This window comes from Mytilus edulis, chromosome 13 (assembly GCF_963676685.1).
Source record: "Mytilus edulis chromosome 13, xbMytEdul2.2, whole genome shotgun sequence".
Classification (NCBI taxonomy): Eukaryota; Metazoa; Mollusca; class Bivalvia; order Mytilida; family Mytilidae; genus Mytilus; species Mytilus edulis.
The window spans coordinates 19,344,917-19,366,204 of record NC_092356.1 but is presented as its reverse complement, the minus strand read 5'-3'; the positions used below and the strand labels follow the sequence as shown (position 1 = coordinate 19,366,204).

At 33.3% G+C, this 21,288-nt stretch overlaps 1 protein-coding gene across 1 annotated transcript in view; it reads right to left on the bottom strand.

Annotated features, from left to right (window-relative positions):
* Positions 1-3,280: 3,280 nt before the first annotated feature.
* The window catches only part of LOC139500147 (uncharacterized), a 100,294-nt gene continuing 82,286 nt past the window's right edge, over positions 3,281-21,288 (bottom strand). Inside the window, exons 9-20 of the mRNA XM_071288886.1 lie at positions 19,432-19,602; positions 17,153-17,323; positions 16,394-16,521; positions 12,470-12,611; positions 11,858-11,962; positions 10,534-10,776; positions 9,552-9,665; positions 8,562-8,681; positions 7,719-7,826; positions 6,163-6,270; positions 4,555-4,682; positions 3,281-3,517 (exon numbers count right to left, since the gene is read on the bottom strand). Coding sequence (XP_071144987.1) covers positions 3,281-3,517; positions 4,555-4,682; positions 6,163-6,270; positions 7,719-7,826; positions 8,562-8,681; positions 9,552-9,665; positions 10,534-10,776; positions 11,858-11,962; positions 12,470-12,611; positions 16,394-16,521; positions 17,153-17,323; positions 19,432-19,602 — 1,775 coding nt within the window. The remainder of the gene's footprint in view (positions 3,518-4,554; positions 4,683-6,162; positions 6,271-7,718; positions 7,827-8,561; positions 8,682-9,551; positions 9,666-10,533; positions 10,777-11,857; positions 11,963-12,469; positions 12,612-16,393; positions 16,522-17,152; positions 17,324-19,431; positions 19,603-21,288) is intronic.

The window sequence follows — 21,288 nt, the reverse complement described above, 5'->3', positions numbered from 1 at the left end:
CTTTGCCTGACTACAAGCCTGGCTGATTATGTGTATGTCCTGTAATTGTAGATACCAGAGCAGATATAATCCCCAGCATCAGTGATATCACGGTTAGTTACTTACTTTGCCTGACTACAAGCCTGGCTGATTCTGTGTATGTCCTGTCATTGTAGATACCAGAGCAGATATAATCTCCAGTATCAGTGTTATCAAGGCTAGGTACTTACTTTGCCTGACTACAAGCCTGGCTGATTCTGTGTGCGTCCTGTCATTGTAGATACCAGAGCAGATATAATCTCCAGTATCAGTGTTATCAAGGCTAGGTACTTACTTTGCCTGACTACAAGCCTGGCTGATTCTGTGTGCGTCCTGTCATTGTAGATACCAGAGTAGATATAATCTCCAGTATCAGTGATATCAAGGTTAGGTACTTACTTTGTCCGACTACAAGCCTGGCTGATTCTGTGTACATCCTCTCATTGTAGATGTGTATGTCCTGTAATACTTACTTTGCCTGAGTAGATATAATCTCCAGTATCAGTGATATCAAGGTTAGGTACTTACTTTGTCCGACTACAAGCCTGACTGATTCTGTGTGCGTCCTGTCATTGTAGATACCAGAGTAGATATAATCTCCAGTATCAGTGATATCAAGGCTAGGTACTTACTTTGCCTGACTACAAGCCTGGCTGATTCTGTGTATGTCCTGTCATTGTAGATACCAGAGCAGATATAATCTCCAGGATCACTGTTATCAAGGCTAGGTACTTACTTTGCCTGACTACAAGCCTGGCTGATTCTGTGTGCGTCCTGTCATTGTAGATACCAGAGTAGATATAATCTCCAGTATCAGTGATATCAAGGCTAGGTACTTACTTTGCCTGACTACAAGTCTGGCTGATTCTGTGTATGTCCTGTCATTGTAGATACCAGAGCAGATATAATCCCCAGTATCAGTGATATCAAGGCTAGGTACTTACTTTGCCTGACTACAAGCCTGGCTGATTCTGTGTGCGTCCAGTCATTGTAGATACCAGAGTAGATATTATCTCCAGTATCAGTGATATCAAGGCTAGGTACTTACTTTGCCTGACTACAAGCCTGGTTGATTCTGTGTACGTCCTGTCGTTGTAGATACCAGAGTAGATATAATCTCCTGCATCAGTGATATCAAGGCTAGGTACTTACTTTGCCTGACTACAAGCCTGGCTGATTCTGTGTATCTCCTGTCATTGTAGGTACCAGATCAGATATAATCTCCTGCATCAGTGATATCAAGGCCACGTACTTACTTTGCCTGACTACAAGCCTAGCTGATTCTGTGTGCGTCCTGTCATTGTAGATACCAGAGCAGATATAATCTCCAGCATCAGTGATATCAAGGTTAGGTACTTACTTTGTCTGACTACAAGCCTGGCTGATTCTGTGTACATCCTCTCATTGTAGATACCAGAGCAGATATAATCTCCAGCATCAGTGATATCAAGGTTAGGTACTTACTTTGTCTGACTACAAGCCTGGCTGATTCTGTGTATGTCCTGTCATTGTAGATACCAGAGCAGATATAATCTCCAGCATCAGTGATATCAAGGTTAGGTACTTACTTTGTCTGACTACAAGCCTGGCTGATTCTGTGTATGTCCTGTCATTGTAGATACCAGAGCAGATATAATCTCCTGCATCAGTGATATCAAGGCTAGGTACTTACTTTGCCTGACTACAAGCCTGGCTGATTCTGTGTATGTCCTGTCATTGTAGATACCAGAGCAGATATAATCTCCAGCATCAGTGATATCAAGGTTAGGTACTTACTTTGCCTGACTACAAGCCTGGCTGATTCTGTGTATGTCCTGTCATTGTAGAAACCAGAGCAGATATAATCTCCTGCATCAGTGATATCAAGGTTAGGTACTTACTTTACATGAGTACAAGCCTGGCTGATTCTGTGTATGTCCTGTCATTGTAGAAACCAGAGCAGATATAATCTCCAGCATCAGTGATATCAAGGTTAGATATTTACTTTGCCTGACTACAAGCCTGGCCGATTCTGTGTATGTCCTGTCATTGTAGAAACCAGAGCAGATATAATCTCCAGCATCAGTGATATCAAGGTTAGGTACTTACTTTGCCTGACTACGAGCCTGGCAGATTCTGTGTATGTCCTGTCATTGTAGAAACCAGAGCAGATATAATCTCTAGCATCAGTGATATCAAGGTTAGGTACTTACTTTGCCTGACTACAAGCCTGGCTGATTCTGTGTACGTCCTGTCATTGTAGACACCAGAGCAGATATAATCCCCATCATCAGTGCTATATAATCTCCTGCATCAGTGATAACACGGTTAGGTACTTACTTTGCCTGACTACCATCCTGGTCGATTCTGTGTATGTCCTGTCATTGTAGGTACCAGAGAATATAATATCCTCCATCAGTGAAATCAAGGTTAGGTACTAACTTTGTCTGACTACAAGCCTGGCTGATTCTGTGTGCGTCCTGTCATTGTAGATACCAGAGCAGATATAATCCCCAGCATCAGTAATATCAAGGCTAGGTACTTACTTTGCCTGACTACAAGCCTTGCTGATTCTGTGTGCGTCCTGTCATTGTAGATACCAGAGCAGATATAATCCCCAGCATCAGTGATATCAAGGCTAGGTACTTACTTTGTCTGACTACAAGCCTGGCTGATTCTGTGTGCGTCCTGTAATTGTAGATACCAGAGCAGATATAATCTCCTGCATCAGTGATATCAAGGCTAAGTACTTACTTTGCCAGACTACAAGCCTGGCTGATTCTGTGTGCGTCCTGTCATTGTAGATACCAGAGCAGATATAATCTCCTGTATCAGTGTTATCAAGGCTAGGTACTTACTTTGCCTGACTACAAGCCTGGCTGATTCTGTGTAGGTCCTGTCATTGTAGATACCAGAGCAGATATAATCTCCAGCATCAGTGATATCAAGGTTAGGTACTTACTTTGTCTGACTACAAGCCTGGCTGATTCTGTGTAGGTCCTGTCATTGTAGACACCAGAGTAGATATTATCTCCTGCATCAGTGATATCAAGGTTAGGTACTTACTTTGTCTGACTACAAGCCTGGCTGATTCTGTGTAGGTCCTGTCATTGTAGATACCAGAGCAGATATAATCTCCTGCATCGTTGATATCAAGGTTAGGTACTTACTTTGTCTGACTACAAGCCTGGCTGATTCTGTGTATGTCCTGTCATTGTAGAAACCACAGCAGATATAATCTCCAGCATCAGTGATATCAAGGTTAGGTACTTACTTTGTCTGACTACAAGCCTGGCTGATTCTGTGTATGTCCTGTCATTGTAGATACCAGAGCAGATATAATCTCCTGCATCAGTGATATCAAGGCTAGGTACTTACTTTGCCTGACTACAAGCCTAGCTGATTCTGTGTACGTCCTGTCATTGTAGATACCAGAGCAGATATAATCTCCTGCATCAGTAATATCAAGGTTAGGTATGATGAGACGACCTCTCTCCACAGTAGCTTTAGGTTGTATATCCTACAAAAAAGACAGAAAATTCATAATTTATTGATAATCAATAGTGTATAATTACATTACATGAAGGTTTCATTATAATACATTATTTTGATTGGCTAACAGCAATCTGGCATCATTCTTAAATTTACATTCATTTCAAAATAAAAAAGGAACATTCATGATGACACACACTTTCATAATTAAGAGCTCAGTTAAATGAAAGAAAAACTTGATTGAAATCTTTATGAACCTAGCAAAATAATGTTATTATAAGCATTGCTTTGACTGTTATCTGCTGTTTGGTCGGATTGTTGTCTTTTTGACATATTCCCCATTTCCATTCTCAATTTTATTCTTTTAGTATATAGGGCTGTAAAAGCATTGATTGAGCACACATTTTTAGATTGAAGCCAATACAATATGTACTTCTGGCAAAGCTTATACCCCCCCTAATTAATTTACAAAAAGAAGCATTTAATTCTTAAAGCAACATTCTACATTCTTGAAAAAAGAAGATAGCACCGAGTTAAGAAGTAACCTAGACATGTACACTTCCTCAAGTTTGAAAAACCATTTATAATATCTATTATCTATTTACACATATACACTTGTCCTAGACAATATCTGACATCATACATTCTCTTTAATCTTTACTGAGAAAAACTAAAATCACTTGGGCAGCCTTAGATGCAAAATTATCACACAGAAAGATTTGAGATAAATGTGATTAAAAAATTTAGTTTTTATGTCAAAATTAAAATTAGGTACTCTGTTGATTCATTATTTTATGAAATTTTGAATAGATCTTACTGACAGATAGTTTTCTTTCTGAACACAGTAGAGTGATATGATAATTTATTGCCAGAAGGTAAAGGCCTACATGCCCTTTGTCAATGAAATCAACAATGTCGTCATAGGTAAAATAGCAATTAATAAACAGATTATCATTGGTCATTTCTACTCGATTGCTTTTCTCACTTTTCGCCGTACCAGCTCAAGCAAGAATAATCAATCTTGTTGAGATTACCAAAGATAACCTATAAATTTTAGACACTTACAATATTTCCATTTCTGTACCATTCTAATGGTGTGTCTGCTGGTGATATAGTACACTCAAAATAAGCCTGAGAACCTACTCTCAAAGTCATCTCTCTGGGAGTAATGCTGATGGTTACTTGTTGAGAAGCTACAAAAGAAACTAATATTGTTATTTTTTACAATATATATTATTTACTATAATATCATGCAACATCTTTACTTTAAGTCATTAGGTCTGGGAACACAGTTATCTTCTTTCAATTTTTGTTGAGCAGAAATGAGATTTGGTTAAGTGCAAATAGGTGTAATTTCCTCTTCTAAGAAGCTCTCTGGCTTCACCCACACCCATACCATAGTCTTTGTGTTTTATGATGCCTAGAGAAAACCAGGTGCTCCACAGGGCGCAGCTTTATATAACCACAGAGGGTGAACCCTGAACAGTTGGGGCAAGTATGGACACAACATTCAAGCTTGATACAGCTCTGAATTTGGATTGAGATCAAATTCTTGACATAATACGAGTTTCTGACGCCAAACAAATGTCAAGATCTTACAAATCTATTATGCAATATTGTGCAATTAAAGATTTCTTCTTCAAACAATTCAAAAATTTGGTTATTGAGAAACTTGAAAAAAAAATGGAAATCTATTACCACCCTCCTTTTTGTTTGCAAAAAGTCCAAAACCTGACATTTCTTTATACATTATTTACAAGTAGTGTAAGGGAGCTAAATCCAAACATACCAAACATTGTATGTTAAATGTTTTAGAAATCTCCCTTACACTGCTTTTAAATTTTCTTAATAGTCCACTGACCAGAAATACCTAGCTTTTCCCATTTTTTGCCCCTAACTCCGAAACATTTTGAGCCATAACCCCCTAAAGTCAATATTAACCATCCCATCATGGTATGGAAACTGGTATAATTTCAGAGAGATTCATACACTTAAACACAAGTTATTGTTTGAAGACTACAAAATGCTTATTTTGGGCCCCATTTGGGCCCCTAATTCCTAAACTATTGGGACCATAACCTCTAAATTCAATCTCTACTTTTCTTTAGTGGTATTAAACCTTCTGGTAAAAATTTATAGTGATCCATTAACTAAATCAAAGTAGTTGTCTGGAAACTAAATGCGTCTTCGGACGACGATGAAGAATTGATATCATTATATGACGCAAATTTTTTTTTTGCGCTCGTATAATGAGCTGATGAAGTTTTCTGAATTTTTAATGTTTTTAATTACAGAATACCATACTACAAAGATCATTTAACCCACAGAAATAGAAAATTGAAATGATTGTCCCTGGGGCACCTCACTAAGAACTATTTAGAAATTGAAATAGATAAATCACAGTTACTGTAAATAAAAGCAAAATTCAATAATATGAAATATGTAATCCTCCATGCCTCAACAGAATGAAACATTTGACTCAACTTTTCCCTTTTTTTTTACAAATATAAGAATTTCAAATTATTTTTTCTGTGTAGATTTTTGTTCTCTAATTTAGCTATTTTCTTAATGTAATACTACATCTTTCTAAATTGTAATGAATACTTGTCAGGTATTTTAAAAGTTCCAATCATTTTATAAACTGTTGTGTTTGTATATTGCAAATTTACATACGACAATTCAGTTCATCTGATCCATCACGACAATCTGATCTCCTGTCACATCTACGGTCAGCAGGGATACAGTCTCCACTTCTACATGTAAATTCATTTGGTTGACATCCTGTAATGAAAAAGTTTAAGTGTACCGTTGTATGTCCAAAGCCAGCATGAATAAAGTCTCAACTTGAGTATCTTATTATTTAAAGTTTGACCTGTTATCCTGTAATTTCTACAATCGGCAGGTATACAGTCTCAAATTGTTTCACTTTATCCTTTTATTGCATTTTCATCTATATTTGCTGTTTTAGCTTAAAGATTTATATAGTTATACACATTAATTTAGTAATTTATTTAAACAGTCCCATCGATTAATCAGGACAAAGCTATTAGTCATTAAATCAAAGCTATAAAAGTACTGTGGATTCATTTATTTTTCGTGGTTTCACAATTTTGTTGGATTGAAGAAAAAAAATAATTCCTGGATATCTGATTTTGTGGATTTTGCCAAAGTCTATGAACAATAAAATTGAGAATGGAAATGGGGAATGTGTCAAAGAGACAACAACCCGACCAAATAAAAAACAAAATCTATTTTAAATGTGTTCCTGTTTTGAATATCTGAATTCATGTTTTACCAACACCCAAGAAAATTAGTTTACCAAGAATATTATTAAGGATGTATTCTTCTGACTTTTCAGTCTCGTTCAGTCTCGTTGAAATCTTGTTCTTGAATTATTTCCAAAACATGTGATACAAGTGAAAAATATCAATGAATTTTAAAAATATTATAATCAAACATAACTCTGTGAAAAAATTGTGTATTTACAATGAATGGTTTTTGAGTAATCTAGTTTTCAAATTTTACCACCAATCAAGTCTATTTTTAGCCAAAATTTTGAGAAAATAGGTGAGGGGTACAAAAAATGATTTTACAAGAACCATGTACATCCCATATCATTTTTGTCTTTTCAAATTTCTTAGATATGTATTTTTTTCAATCATCTATAACAAAAAAGCTTAAATAATATGCATTTTGTTCTTAAAATTGAGAAAAATCACAAAAATACAAAATTGACAGCATAGTAAATTTTACACAAAAAAGCCTCAAAATATGATAAAACTTTCTTTTATTAACACCTACCTATAGTTTTTTTAAGTAAATTTATTCAGATTGGTCCACTTCATCTTTATAGAAAGAATGAAAAAAAGTTTTTTAATTGTGGAACTGTAATAATAGTCCAAAAATAGGTAAAAATCGATGAAAAATGGGAAAATCATCAAAATTGTGCATTTTCAAAGGGCTGTAGCAAAAAAAGAAGTGCACCACCATATGCTTTTTTCTTCACCAATTATTTTGTTACAGTCTTATAAACCAAAAAATCAGGTTAAGAAAAAAAGTTTAATTCTAGAAATTTTTGGCTCCTCAGAGGTTTACATCCTTAAATCCACAGTCAATTTAAAATGTATTCTTAACATGTTCAGAATCTAAACAACTGCTTAGCAAACAATCATATACAGATGTCTGACGATTTTTAGCTAAAATGTGTAGAATTGACCGTTATAACTTACCACATCCCTCTTCATCAGAGTTGTCCAAACAATCCCTGTTACGATCACATTGCCTCCTGTTATCAATACACTGACCATTACTGCAGCGGAACTCGTTGGGTTTACAAGCTGTGATAAAAATAACACAACAAATATTTTATACTTTGAAAGCACTTTTCTGAATGTAAATTCCTCAGGAATGGTCAAACCTGAACACAACAGGTGACGAAAGGGGAGCAGGATCTGCTTACTCCTCCAAAGTTCATGAACTTACTGCCGGTTTTTTTATGGGGTTCTTTTTTCTCAGTATAGTTTTTTTATTTTGTGCTTTGTTTTCTGTTGTTTGTGTTGTGGTTGTTGTTTTTGCCATTGAATTGTCAGTCTGTTGTTGACTTATGAGTTTGGTATCATCTCTCTTTAACCAGGGATGTAAAGTTGCATCATCACAAGCACTGGAATATTGTCCATTGCCTTAACATTTTCTTCTTTCATATTATCAGTTTCCTTCTAATTTAAACAAAAATACACTAAACAACAACAGTAGGTGTTAATCTGAAAAGGATTTTAAACATACGAAGGTTTGTATACTTAAAAAATCCTTTTTGTCAATGATGCTTAAAGAATAAGTTTCTAGCAAATATAAGAAGTAAAAATTGTAAGGAACTGTAAACAAATCGCAAATTGCAATAATAAATCGTCTTAGGTGTCCAAATCAACAAGACTCTGTACCAAGTCAGAAATATGACAGTTGTTATCCATTTGTTTGACTTGTTTGAGCTTTTGATTATGCCATTTGATTAGTGACTTTCTGCTTTTAATTTTTCCTCACAGTTTGGCATTTTTGTTATTTGACTTTATTCTTACCACAACCTTCCTCGTCAGTTCTATCAGAACAGTCAGCGAAACCATCACATTTTCTAGCCGCTGGTATACACTGGAATTGTTGTGTACAAGTAAACTGATCAGCACGACAATTCAATGTAGCTACAAGAGAAAAAGAAGACATAATTAAAAGGATTCCTGTAAACCAACTTTACTTCACGTTTTACCCATTTTAGTCCATATCACAGCTTTTAAATTTTGCTATTTTCTAATTTACTTGATGTAGTTTAATAAGTAAAGATCCAAGTTTGACATTTTCACAACAATTTCGCATCATTTTACTACTATTATGGAAGTCGTGAAATCAAAACCTTGCAAAGATAAGTTGGTTTACAGTATTTCAAATCTGTCCGCAATCCAGTGTTTTGATCATTCTTAATTTTAATTGCATTGCATGCATTCTTTACCACAAAAAATCAAATATTTCACAAAAAAACAATTGATCTAGTTTATCAGTGAAGGGTAATAGAATATTTGACATTGGATAACATAAACTATCTCCCTTGTATTAACCAATCAAAGTCTAGCATTTTGACATTAAGCATGATGAATTTGTCAGCTTCTATAGTAAACACGTTTTCTTTTGAAGCTGGCAAATGTCTTTTCTTATTTATTTTGGTGGCAATTGCCAATTTCATTCAAATGAATCTGCAACTGCATGTTTAAACTTGTACATTTTATGTACTGTAAATTTAGAAATAAGTGTGAGCATTTATTATTGCTATTACTGTAGACAATGTGAGTTATTGTCAGATTAATCTGCATACAAATAAATGTATCAGATATCAGAATGTGTGTTCTTATTACTGTGATACTCCCCCAGTCACATTATAATTTGCATAAAAAAAACATCACAATTATTTCTGAATTTACATTAAATACATGTTTTCAGCAACTTATTGCTACATGTCTATCAAAATACAAATGCTGAAGAAAAAACTCAATCTCAAACTTTTGAAAAACTAAACTTACGACAATTATTTTCGTCTGAATTGTCAACACAGTCTCTAACACCATCACACTCTTTAACAAGGTTGATACATGTACCATCACTGCAACGGAATTCATCAGGGCGACATGTGGATACTACAAAAGTCAAACAAAAGTTCTTTGATAAACAATTATTCTAAAGCATTACAGGTTGTTATTCACAAATCCCCACCAAGGTTTAAAGAAAAATAACAACATTAAATCTTAATGATAAATTTTTGTGTGTAAATTGATGTAACTGGTTAATTTTCATTTCTGAATTTCAAAGCCAAAGCTGATATGTACAGCATTTTTTGGTCTTCTTGTCTGATTGAGACAACGAAAATGAAAAACAGTTTTTTTTCTTCTGAATCTACACAGTACCTTGGATTCATTAAATTTCCTTGGTAATAATCTTTGTATTTTCCTTGAAACCAGATTCTTTACTTTTCTATCATTCTTTGTTTAAGCAAGTAGAAAGTTTACATTTGTTGAACATAAGAATTTTTAGTTTACATATACCCAAGATATCCACAAAAAATGAGCTCCTCACAAATGACAACTAACCAACAGTAACTCACACTGATACATTGATCCTTAATAACAAGAAAATGTTACATGGAATACTTATGTACTTATGACACATTCCCCATATCCTTTCTTAATTTTATTATGGAAAACTCATGAAATAATCCTGGAATACTCCTGGAATACTTTTGGAATACTCATGAAATTTCTTTTAAATACTCATGGAATACTGTAACTCAAGGAATACTCCTCGAATAATCATGAAATACTTGTGAAATACTCATAAAATAATCATGGAATACTCTTGGAATAATCATTGAATACTTTTTGGAATAATCATTGAAAACTCTTGGAATACTTATGGAATACTCATGAATACTTCTAGAATAATCATGGAATACACAAAGAATACTCATGGAATACTTATAGAATACTGGAATACTTTGTGGATACTCACCACATCTGCTATGTTCATCTGAGCGATCAGTACATTCAGTAATTCCATCACACTCCTGCATGGCATCAATACACTTGGTACCATCTCTACATTGGAACTGTCTTAAACTTGGACAACCACAATATTTAGGAAATTCGTCTGACCCATCTCTGCACTCTGTACGGCCGTTACAGCCACTTCCTTGCCTGGCACATGACCCGTCATCACAGGCGTACTGACCTGTACGACATGGACCTCCTGGGCCTTAAGATAGAAAAATAAATCTTTAAGGTTGGAAATTACAGTGTTTTATCAATTAGGTTTTTTTCATAATAAAATGTATCATTAATAATGTCGAATTCTAAATTGACGACCTATTATCGTCAACCAGTATTATCACAGTATATCTACTTTTAGCACAAGCGCATAAATACACAAAACCGGCTGTTCTGTGTTACGACCAACTTATTTATTTTACCAGATATTCTCAATTTTCGACATCAAAACCCCTACTTTACATAGGCCAAAATTCAAATGCAATATATATATATATATATATATATATATATATATTCTACAGCAAAATAAACAAATCAGTCCATTTCAATTTATTTTTCAAGGTCAAATTTCATGAAACGAAAATTCTGCGAAATGATGTTAATGTCATGGCACGGCAACGAAACAAGGTGACGTCACAAGTATGTTTCCGTAAAAAAAAAATCAAATGTAAATACTGGGCGTTTTAAAGCTTTTTGTACGCCTCACAACGAATAAAATAACATTGGAAGAAAATATATAAGTGAAAAATGCGATTAAAACAAATAATCATTGAATTATATAATATTACTAATATTATCAAAATTGGGTTGAAACGGAACAGCCAAAAACAGTATCGTATGTATAGGGCTTTCATGGTTAACCAAATAATGGATTTTGTCCTATTAGAATCGCTCAGGGTAAAATAATCGAATATAAATGCCCAACCCTTGGTTAAATGAAAAAAAATATACAGCTGCCACAAATTATTTCTAAAATAAAGAAAGGTGTGTTATATTCTTCATGAGATACAAATATTTGAGAGGGGGGACAATAGGCCTTGGGTTTAATCGGTAGTAGATATCTAACTGGAAATGCTATTTTTCATTAATGCATTATTAGATTTTAAGGCCTCATCCTTTAATCTTTATATTTTAGCACTAAATTATTTTCTATTCGTTATTTATTGGCCTATTTTTCTCTACTCCTTATTTTTATTGGCACACTTTTATGAGGTTTTGGCCTACCCTTCTTTTTATTTCTTATTCAATCCAGATCCTCCTGTTGAAATGGGTACACATGAACTTACAGTTTTCCTCATCAGAACGGTCATTACAGTCAGCATAACTATCACATCTGTACGTTTCTGTAATACAGGTTCCATCTCGACAACTAAATTGGTTAGGTTCACATACTGAAAATATATAATATATTGATTGATTGTTGATTGCATTACGTGGTAAATATATAATATATTATATGTATAATGTAGCAAATGATTAAAATGATATAAAATGAACATTTTAATGATTCAAAAGTGAGGACTGCTTTCACTTTTGTATACTTGAACAGCTTTAAATCAAGCAATGGAACAAATTAAGGTATGTTTATTTTCATCACTAAGAGTTTCTGTTTTTTAAGTCGAATTAATCAATGAATGATTGTTTTTTCAAGGAAAAAATGTAAATTTAAATGAAAGAATTCCACAAATAATAATATCCATTGTAATATTTCATTTGGACAATTCACTTTGCAAAAATGAATAGTCAGGCAAACACCAATTAATTTTAAATAAAGGTTTTAATTTCCTTTTTTAAAAATATGTTAAAACTTACTTGGCAGTTTACTCTGCAAAATCTAAACAACAACTGATTCTAGAGAAAGGTTTTATTTTCTTTGTCAAAAATGTAATACTCCTTACCTGGGATAACCAATAGACTGGCCCTGTCTGGAGTGGCTCGTGGTGAGGTAGGTACAGAACAGATGTAGGTGTCAGCATCGGCGAGTACCAAGTTTGGAATGGTCAGTCTTCCTCTATAAATCACAGCTTTAGAAGGTATATCCTATCATTTACATACAGAAATTATTATATAGCAATAATTATTGAATTAGATGCACAAAACACAAATTCCCTTAGTAATACTGTGGATTCATTAACATTCTTGGGATACCAATTTTCTACATGTGAACCACACATTTACATGTTCAATGAAGTATGAAATTTCTATTGGCTTGTGTAACCAGAAAACGACTAAATCAAATAACCATGAAAGTACAATTTCCTTAAACCAGGAAAATTGATACACACGAAAATAAATGAATCCATAGTATGCGCAATGCTCAATTTGAAAATAGAAATACAAATATTTGATTATGAGGATAAGACCCAAACAGGAAACCTTAGATATCATAATGATATGGCTATTCAGGAAAGAACCTCAAGAAAAAATATTTATCAGTACCATTTCTATTAAGTTTTCTCTGATTTTTCTAGGTTATAGTTTTCCATCTAAATCTACTCGACTGAGATGAAACCCTTAAATGTGTTTAGGGGTATAGTGAATTAAAGAATGCACTGTGTTACTTTTAGATGAAGAACAGCTACACATGTGCTGTTCCTTTGTTTTTGGTAGTCTGTTACAGTCTTATTATCTAACCAACATCCAGAAAGATACTCTTGAGAATCAGTTGAGAAACATGCAATTAATTAAAAGAAAAGAATAACCCAGAGATATGTTAAGTTAAAAAGATAGACAAGAAAAAATATCTTTTTTAAAAAGAAAAGATTTTTCACAAGATAATAATATCCAGTTTGGGCTATTCCATTACAATAGTTGTTAGAGGGTAAAAATGAAGTCTAGTTTATGACATTAGACATGGGTCATCAAGTATAAATTTGGAAATTATTCATGAATGATTTGTAGATGTATGTTCAATATTTTGCAAAGAAAGTATGTTGGTTGTGGGGGATCCACATGTTCCTTTCCAACTCCGATCCATTGTTACAACTACTAGCCTTCTATGTAAATATGACAGCTACAATACATATGAACCTGTTTACTTAGATAGGGGGATTGTAATATCAATGTAATTCATTCTTTATGCTAGCTGATAAGAACTGATTGCTAATTGCCATTTTTCAGCAGATCTTGCACTACTATGTCAAAACATGCTTGATATGAATGGATAATTGGATATATGTCCACAAATTCTGGTTCAGAATGGATTGCATAGTATAACTATATTATATGGCATTATCTGTCAATTTTTTTTTCTTACCGACACTTAATTCAAACAGGTTCATTCTAGCAGCATAAATTGTTTCCATTTATAAGAATCATATTTTTTCAAAGGTCTCCCGTTACAAAATAAATACAGGGAAAAAGAACAATCTTCAAAAATGCTTATATAAATTAATATCAGTAATATTCTACCTGAAAGGATGGGGATATTGTGACAAAGGATATAAAAACAAAATGTTCTTGAAGTTGAAACAGATTCATCCAATTTTGTAATATTCACCGGAAAAGAGTTAATAACAAGGAAATTGAATACAGCATTAACCTAAATTGTGCCACTTGAGATGGGTGGTTTGAAGACATTCGAGACAAAATGTGAAGTGTAAAGGGAGATTACCCGGTACAGAAAGGGACATCATCCAGGGCAAATAAGAATTGTTAAGGGAGATTACCCAATACAAAAGGGAAATCATCCAAAACAATATGAAGTGTACTGGGAGATAACCCAGTATGAAAAGGGAAATCTAAGACAAAATAGTTTGAGGTTTCGTAGTGCTTTAAAGGCATATCATCCATGACAAAGATTACTCAGTACTAAAAAGGAAATCCTCTAGTTAAAATCTTGGGACCAAAGGAAGATTACCCAGTACAAAAGAAAAATCATCCAGGACAAAATATGAAGTGCAAAAGGAGATTACCCAGTACATAAGGGAAACCATCCATAAAAATATGAAGTGCAAAGGGAGATTACCCAGTACAAAAAAAGACAATCATTCAGGAAAAAAATTGAGGACCAAAGGAAAATTACCCAGTAAAAAAAGGAAAACATCAAGGATAATATATAAGTGTAAAGGGAGATTACTCCAGTACAAAATGGGAAATCATCAAGGGAAAAATCTGAAGTGCAAAGGAAAATTACCCAGTACAAAGGGGAAATCGGCATTGACAAAAGAGTGTAAAGGGAGGTTACCACGTGACCTACAAAACATTTTGTGTATGTGTAGTATTGTAAAGGGAGATCACCATAAGACATATGTGTAAATGGAATAATCTCACTGACAGGAATTATAAGATGAGCAGACACACTTGTTTACAGATAACCACATAAATATTTGAAACAGCCTTATGAAGAATGAAACAGAATTTAGTATATTTTAAAATTCGGTTATATAAATATTGCCTTAATTTTAATCCTCAAATTTTGTCCTTTTTTTCTTTAATTAAAACTTATCTAATTTCTCTAAATTTTACTGAAGTTGATAATTTTATTTTCAATTTAAGATAATGTGAAATGACTGTCCTAAAAGAAAAAAAACTATGAATAGTATTTGTGTATATAAATCACTGCTCGCCATGGTTGCATGTAACATTTTGTCTGCTCTTACTTGTTTATTAATGGTAAGTTATATATACCACTTACATTATACTTACCATATTATCCTGAAACTTTTAATCAACAAAATTCAATGAAAAAATAATAAAAACTACTTTTAAATGAGAGTAGCTTAATTTACACTGTCAGTGATGGGGTGTGTTCACATCAATAGCCTCACATTATATCTATAGTTGCATTACCCACATTACCCACAGTCCCTCAAAATGAGAAACAGGAAATTCCATGTTGATAGGATATTCCAGTGTTTGTGTCTCCAAGGTGGTAAAGTTGAAGTCATGTCTCAAGCTATTTTCTGGATGTTATCATGATTTTGATGAACACATCTGTGTCACAGTTTATCAACTATATTTTCCACTTCCTGTTCCCTTTTTCTTAATTGTGACGATACATGCATGAGTAAATTGACATGCTTCACATTTGGAACAGGATCAGCTTACCCTAGTTCATGAGTTCACCCAAATTTTTGTAAGTGGTTAATGTTGCTCTCTGCATGGGTTTTACGTAGTGAATATGTTAATTGTTTTTACCATGGTGTCTTTTTTTATTTGGACTTTATGTCTGATGCTCCATATGTATTTTCCCTATCTCTTTTTACAGTTGTGAACTGAACATTCCATAAAAAATTAATTATTATCTATACATATTGTATCGTTTTATATAGTTTTGACTAAATTCAGCTTATTAAAAATGTTAGAAGCATATGATAAAAATTGCATGGTAACAATTCAAATTTTCAATCACCATGATTAAAGTTTGCTTTTTCAAGTTTTTTTTTTTTTTTTTTGTGGTAGGATCTTACCAAACTCCATAGTTTATATAAGAAAAAAGTTATGTAAATCTAAATGAATGTTCTTTAAATGAATTATAATAATTTATAAGTTTGTAAATTATGCAATGTTTTCAGAATAATTTTATTTGCACAAAACCTTCAATAATTTACCATGCAATTTTAGGGTAAAAAATGTTAACAGTTGTGAAATTTTTACTGTAATTTTAGTAATCGAAAATACACTTATCACTAAATTTTCAATAATCAACAAAATTGCCTAAATCAGGAGAAAAGTTACAATGTATGCATTTATATGGTGTCATATTAGTATTTTAGTATAAATTTGTAAGCAAAAAAAGAATTAGGTCAATTTGAAAGGTTATAACTTTTTAAATTAAAAAAAAACAATAGTAACATCTACGTTATCATCATGGTAACTACCTGAGAATCTCTGGTCCAATGGATTCTAACAGCGGTATTAGCCACAACAACACAATCAAACACAGCAGTTTCTCCTTCATTCAGAATTAACTCTTTGTTTTTTATTTTCAGTGAGGTTACAATTACACCTAAAACAAATTCAAAACTATGAAATTTTTCAGTAAAATACTGAAATTTGAAAATAATTATTTTCTTAATTTTGCTCTCCAAACTATGTTATTTTTCAGTTTAATAAGGAAAAATGAAAACAAATATTTTCTAAATTTTGCTCTGGATTCTGTATTTTTGTTTATAAAATTCCATGAAGGTTTGGCAAAGTTATTGTTGAATGAAAAACTTTAACCTCAGACAGAATCTGAATGTTACCAGTAAAAGAAAGTAAGTCCATCATTCAGTAAAATACGTGAAAATGAAAATAAATAGTTTTTAAAAATGTATTCTGGATACTGTATTCTGGTCAATTAAACAAGTTTCCGACCAATCATATTCATATAAATGTATAGAAGGTCAGATAAAAATCTTTTCTCCACATAAATATAACGTATAAAGTGTTCGAATATTTAAAAAAATCTGGATTTACCTTCATCATGAACGCTCAAGCCAAGCATTTGAAATCCGAGGATGTATAAGTACCGAAAATAGCTGCCACTATATTTGTGACTGATCTATTATCGAAATTGTTACCTGGACAAGGGTCATACTGCCGGCACTTTTTGCGTTCGTCTTTACCTCTGAATAATGTTTTATTCAAACAGTTACCTGGACATTCGTTAGGCTGAGTACATGTGACATGGTCTGTTCCGTTGCCTGTACAGTTGTTTCCACCATATTTAGGATGTGGATTAGAACAGTTGCGAGATCGTAATCTGGTTCCAACACCACATGTTACACTGCATGTGTTTTCGCTCCAAACACTCCATGCTCCGTGCACTACAAATTTCAAATAAAATTCTTAAAATATAATGTAAATAGGATTTTTTTTTTGCAATACAATTTTCTGAAATGCCAACGTTTTGAACGAGTCTCGAATACACTGTCAAAATTAGAGACAAAATTATCTTACCGCACCATGCTTATCTAGGAACTTCTAGGACAGTAGATAAGGGTTTCTGAAATCGTATTTTATTTCTTAGATATAGGAAGATGTGGTGTGACTTAGAACACCTAATATTTCTGCAAAAAAATAGTAGATTTCCTGCTAGATCGAAAATTGCAGCAGACAGAAGTTTGATTGCAACTCTTTTAGTATGTGAAAGTTTTGCCAACAGTTACATTCTATTTATATATAATTGATATGATTGACATGTGCTCGTTGTGATGTTATACCAACGTTAAATATTATTAGTTACATAGTGTGCTAGTGATCTAATACGTTATATATGGGGTCAGTATATTCCATATTGGGTGAGACCGACGCTCGAATCCCCATATAGAATTTACTTACCCCATATATACCGTATTACGTCACTAGCACACTATGTAACGAATTTATCTTACCGACTATATTAACGTGTGAAATTTAGACTAGTGACCTATAAAAATGAGCCAGTCTTCAATACCGTTAGTATTAAGAAACTACTTCCATTGATCCTACAAAAACAGATGCCAACAATTACAACTTGTTAGGTTTCAATGTGTTTTATGAATTTATTTCAATCTTCATCATCAATTTCTTCGTCTGTTGAAACCTTTAAGATTTTTTTCTCAGTATCGTTTGGTTTTTATAAATGGACGTAACACCAGTACTAACCGTGTATGAAATACGCCCCACCTCCCTACTTACCTAATAAGGAATACACACGGTCTCCAAGCGGACGCTTTTAACCATTATATTCATAGAAATGTATAGGAGGTAAGATAAAATCTTTTCTCCACATACATATTACGTATAAAGTGTTCGAATATTTAACTGCCACTATATTTGTGACTGATCTATTATTGAAATTGTTACCTGGACAAGGGACATACTGCAGGCATTGTTTTTGTAAACTGATAGATTTTTATGTCTGAAACCTGATTGGTTGAATAATTCATTGTTAGTTGCTCAACGTCCAGTGGCAAAAAGTTAATGCACTTTTAGTACAAGAACAAATTACCAATAAATATCCCATTGGCAAACGAGGGTATATTGGATAGCGACAAAATTTTATCCTTGCAACAGACTACCTGCATACCCTAACAGAATTGTTACAAGCCAGGGTTCTTCTGGAGTGGTGAAACTTGAATACCAAATGAAAAACATTGAGCAAACATACGATCCGATAACAGTTATTTAATAATCTTATACATTTATGAATTATTTCAAATCATCAAAATCCAACATAATATTTGCTTATTCATTGCAAAATTCGTTGGTGATCTTGAATAATCATATGTGTGAGAAATTTCATTGTGCTGTCAAAATGCTCACCACATTTTATCATACGCCTTTTATTTATATTATGAACACTTTTTTTAATATCGGTATATTTAATGTGTTTCTATCTATTACCATGATAACATGCCATCCAAATATAATACCATCTTTAAGTTGAAAGTTCGTTTTTTTAACATACAATTACCGCTCCTATCATGTTCGTTCGTCAATATCCTGGTCATGTCTAGTAAGCAGTTACTACGGTCGTTTGATCCGTGGTCAAATTTAGCGCATGTTCAAAAATTGTCAAGGATATACAAGTACTACCATGATCTACTACGTATGACTAAGGCAACACTACAGATATATACGAATTAATACAGATTGCCACAAATGATGCCGGATCGTATCCGTAGCTAGTCCAGCGTCAGATCCGTGAATGTGTGACCTAGGGAAAAGATCTGATGATATGAATGTGATATCTATTCCAGCTAACATATAAATAGTGTACATTGTTTTAAACCAATGTTGAACTTTCCGTTTACCTTTGAATTATGTTAAATAAGAATTGGGATGTTATTATCTCACAAATATATGGTAAACTAGTACTGTCAATGATTTTAGAATTTCAAATGTATAACTTCCTCTTTAGCTCTGAATAATCTTTTATTCAAACATTTACCTGGGCATTCGTTAGGCTGAGTACATGTGACATGATCTGTACTGTTGCCTGTACAGTTGTTCCCACCATATTGAGGATGTGGATTAGAACAGTTGCGAGATCGTAATCTGGTTCCAACACCACATGTTACACTGCATGTGTTTTCGCTCCAAACACTCCATGATCCGTGCACTACAAATTTTAAATAAAATTCTTAAAATATAATCTAAATTAAAAAGCAAAAAGTAAATAGGATTTTTTTGCAATACAATTTTCTGAAATGCCAACGTTTTGAACGAGTCTCGAATACACTGTCAAAATTAGAGACAAAATTATCTTACCGCACCATGCTTATCTAGGAACTTCTAGGAGAGAAGATAAGGGTTTCTGAAATCGTATCTTATTTCTTAGAACACCTTATATTTCTGCAAAAAAATAGTAGATTTCCTGCTAGATCGAAAATTGCAGCAGACAGAAATTTGATTGCAACTCTTTTAGTATGTGGAAGTTTTGCCAACAGTTACATTCTATTTATATATAATTGATATGATTGACATGTGCATCGCTGTGATGTTATACCAACGTTAAATATTATTAGTTACATAGTGTGCTAGTGATCTAACACGGTATATATGGGGTTAGTAAATTCCATATGGGGTGAGAGCGAAGCTCGAATCCCCATATAGAATTTACTTACCCCATATATACCGTATTACGTCACTAGCACATTATGTAACGAATTTATCTTACCGACTATATTAACGTGTGAAATTTAGACTAGTGACCTATCAAAATGAGCCAGTCTTCAATACCGTTAGTATTAAGAAACTACTTCCATTGATCCTACAAAAACAGATACCAAGAATAACAAGTTGTTAGGTTTAAATGTGTTTTATGAATTTATTTCAAACTTCATCATCAATTTCTTCGTCTGTTGAAACCGTTCAGATTTTTTCGCAGTACCGTTTTGTTTTTATAAAGGGACGTAACACCATTATTAACCGTGCATTAACTTAGCCCCGCCTCCCTATTAACCTAATATGGAATATACACGGTCTCCACGCGGACGCTTTTAACCAATTATATTCATAGAAATGTATAGGAGGTAAGATAAAATCTTTTCTCCACATACATATTACGTATAAAGTGTTCGAATATTTAACTGCCACTATATTTGTGACTGATCTATTATTGAAATTGTTACCTGGACAAGGGACATACTGCAGGCATTGTTTTTGTAAACTGATAGATTTTTATGTCTGAAACCTGATTGGTTGAATAATTCATTGTTAGTTGCTCAACGTCCAGTGGCAAAAAGTTAATGCACTTTTAGTACAAGAACAAATTACCAATAAATATCCCATTGGCAAACGAGGGTATATTGGATAGCGACAAAATTTTATCCTTGCAACAGACTACCTGCATACCCTAACAGAATTGTTACAAGCCAGGGTTCTTCTGGAGTGGTGAAACTTGAATACCAAATGAAAAACATTGAGCAAACATACGATCCGATAACAGTTATTTAATAATCTTATACATTTATGAATTATTTCAAATCATCAAAATCCAACATAATATTTGCTTATTCATTGCAAAATTCGTTGGTGATCTTGAATAATCATATGTGTGAGAAATTTCATTGTGCTGTCAAAATGCTCACCACATTTTATCATACGCCTTTTATTTATATTATGAACACTTTTTTTAATATCGGTATATTTAATGTGTTTCTATCTATTACCATGATAACATGCCATCCAAATATAATACCATCTTTAAGTTGAAAGTTCGTTTTTTTAACATACAATTACCGCTCCTATCATGTTCGTTCGTCAATATCCTGGTCATGTCTAGTAAGCAGTTACTACGGTCGTT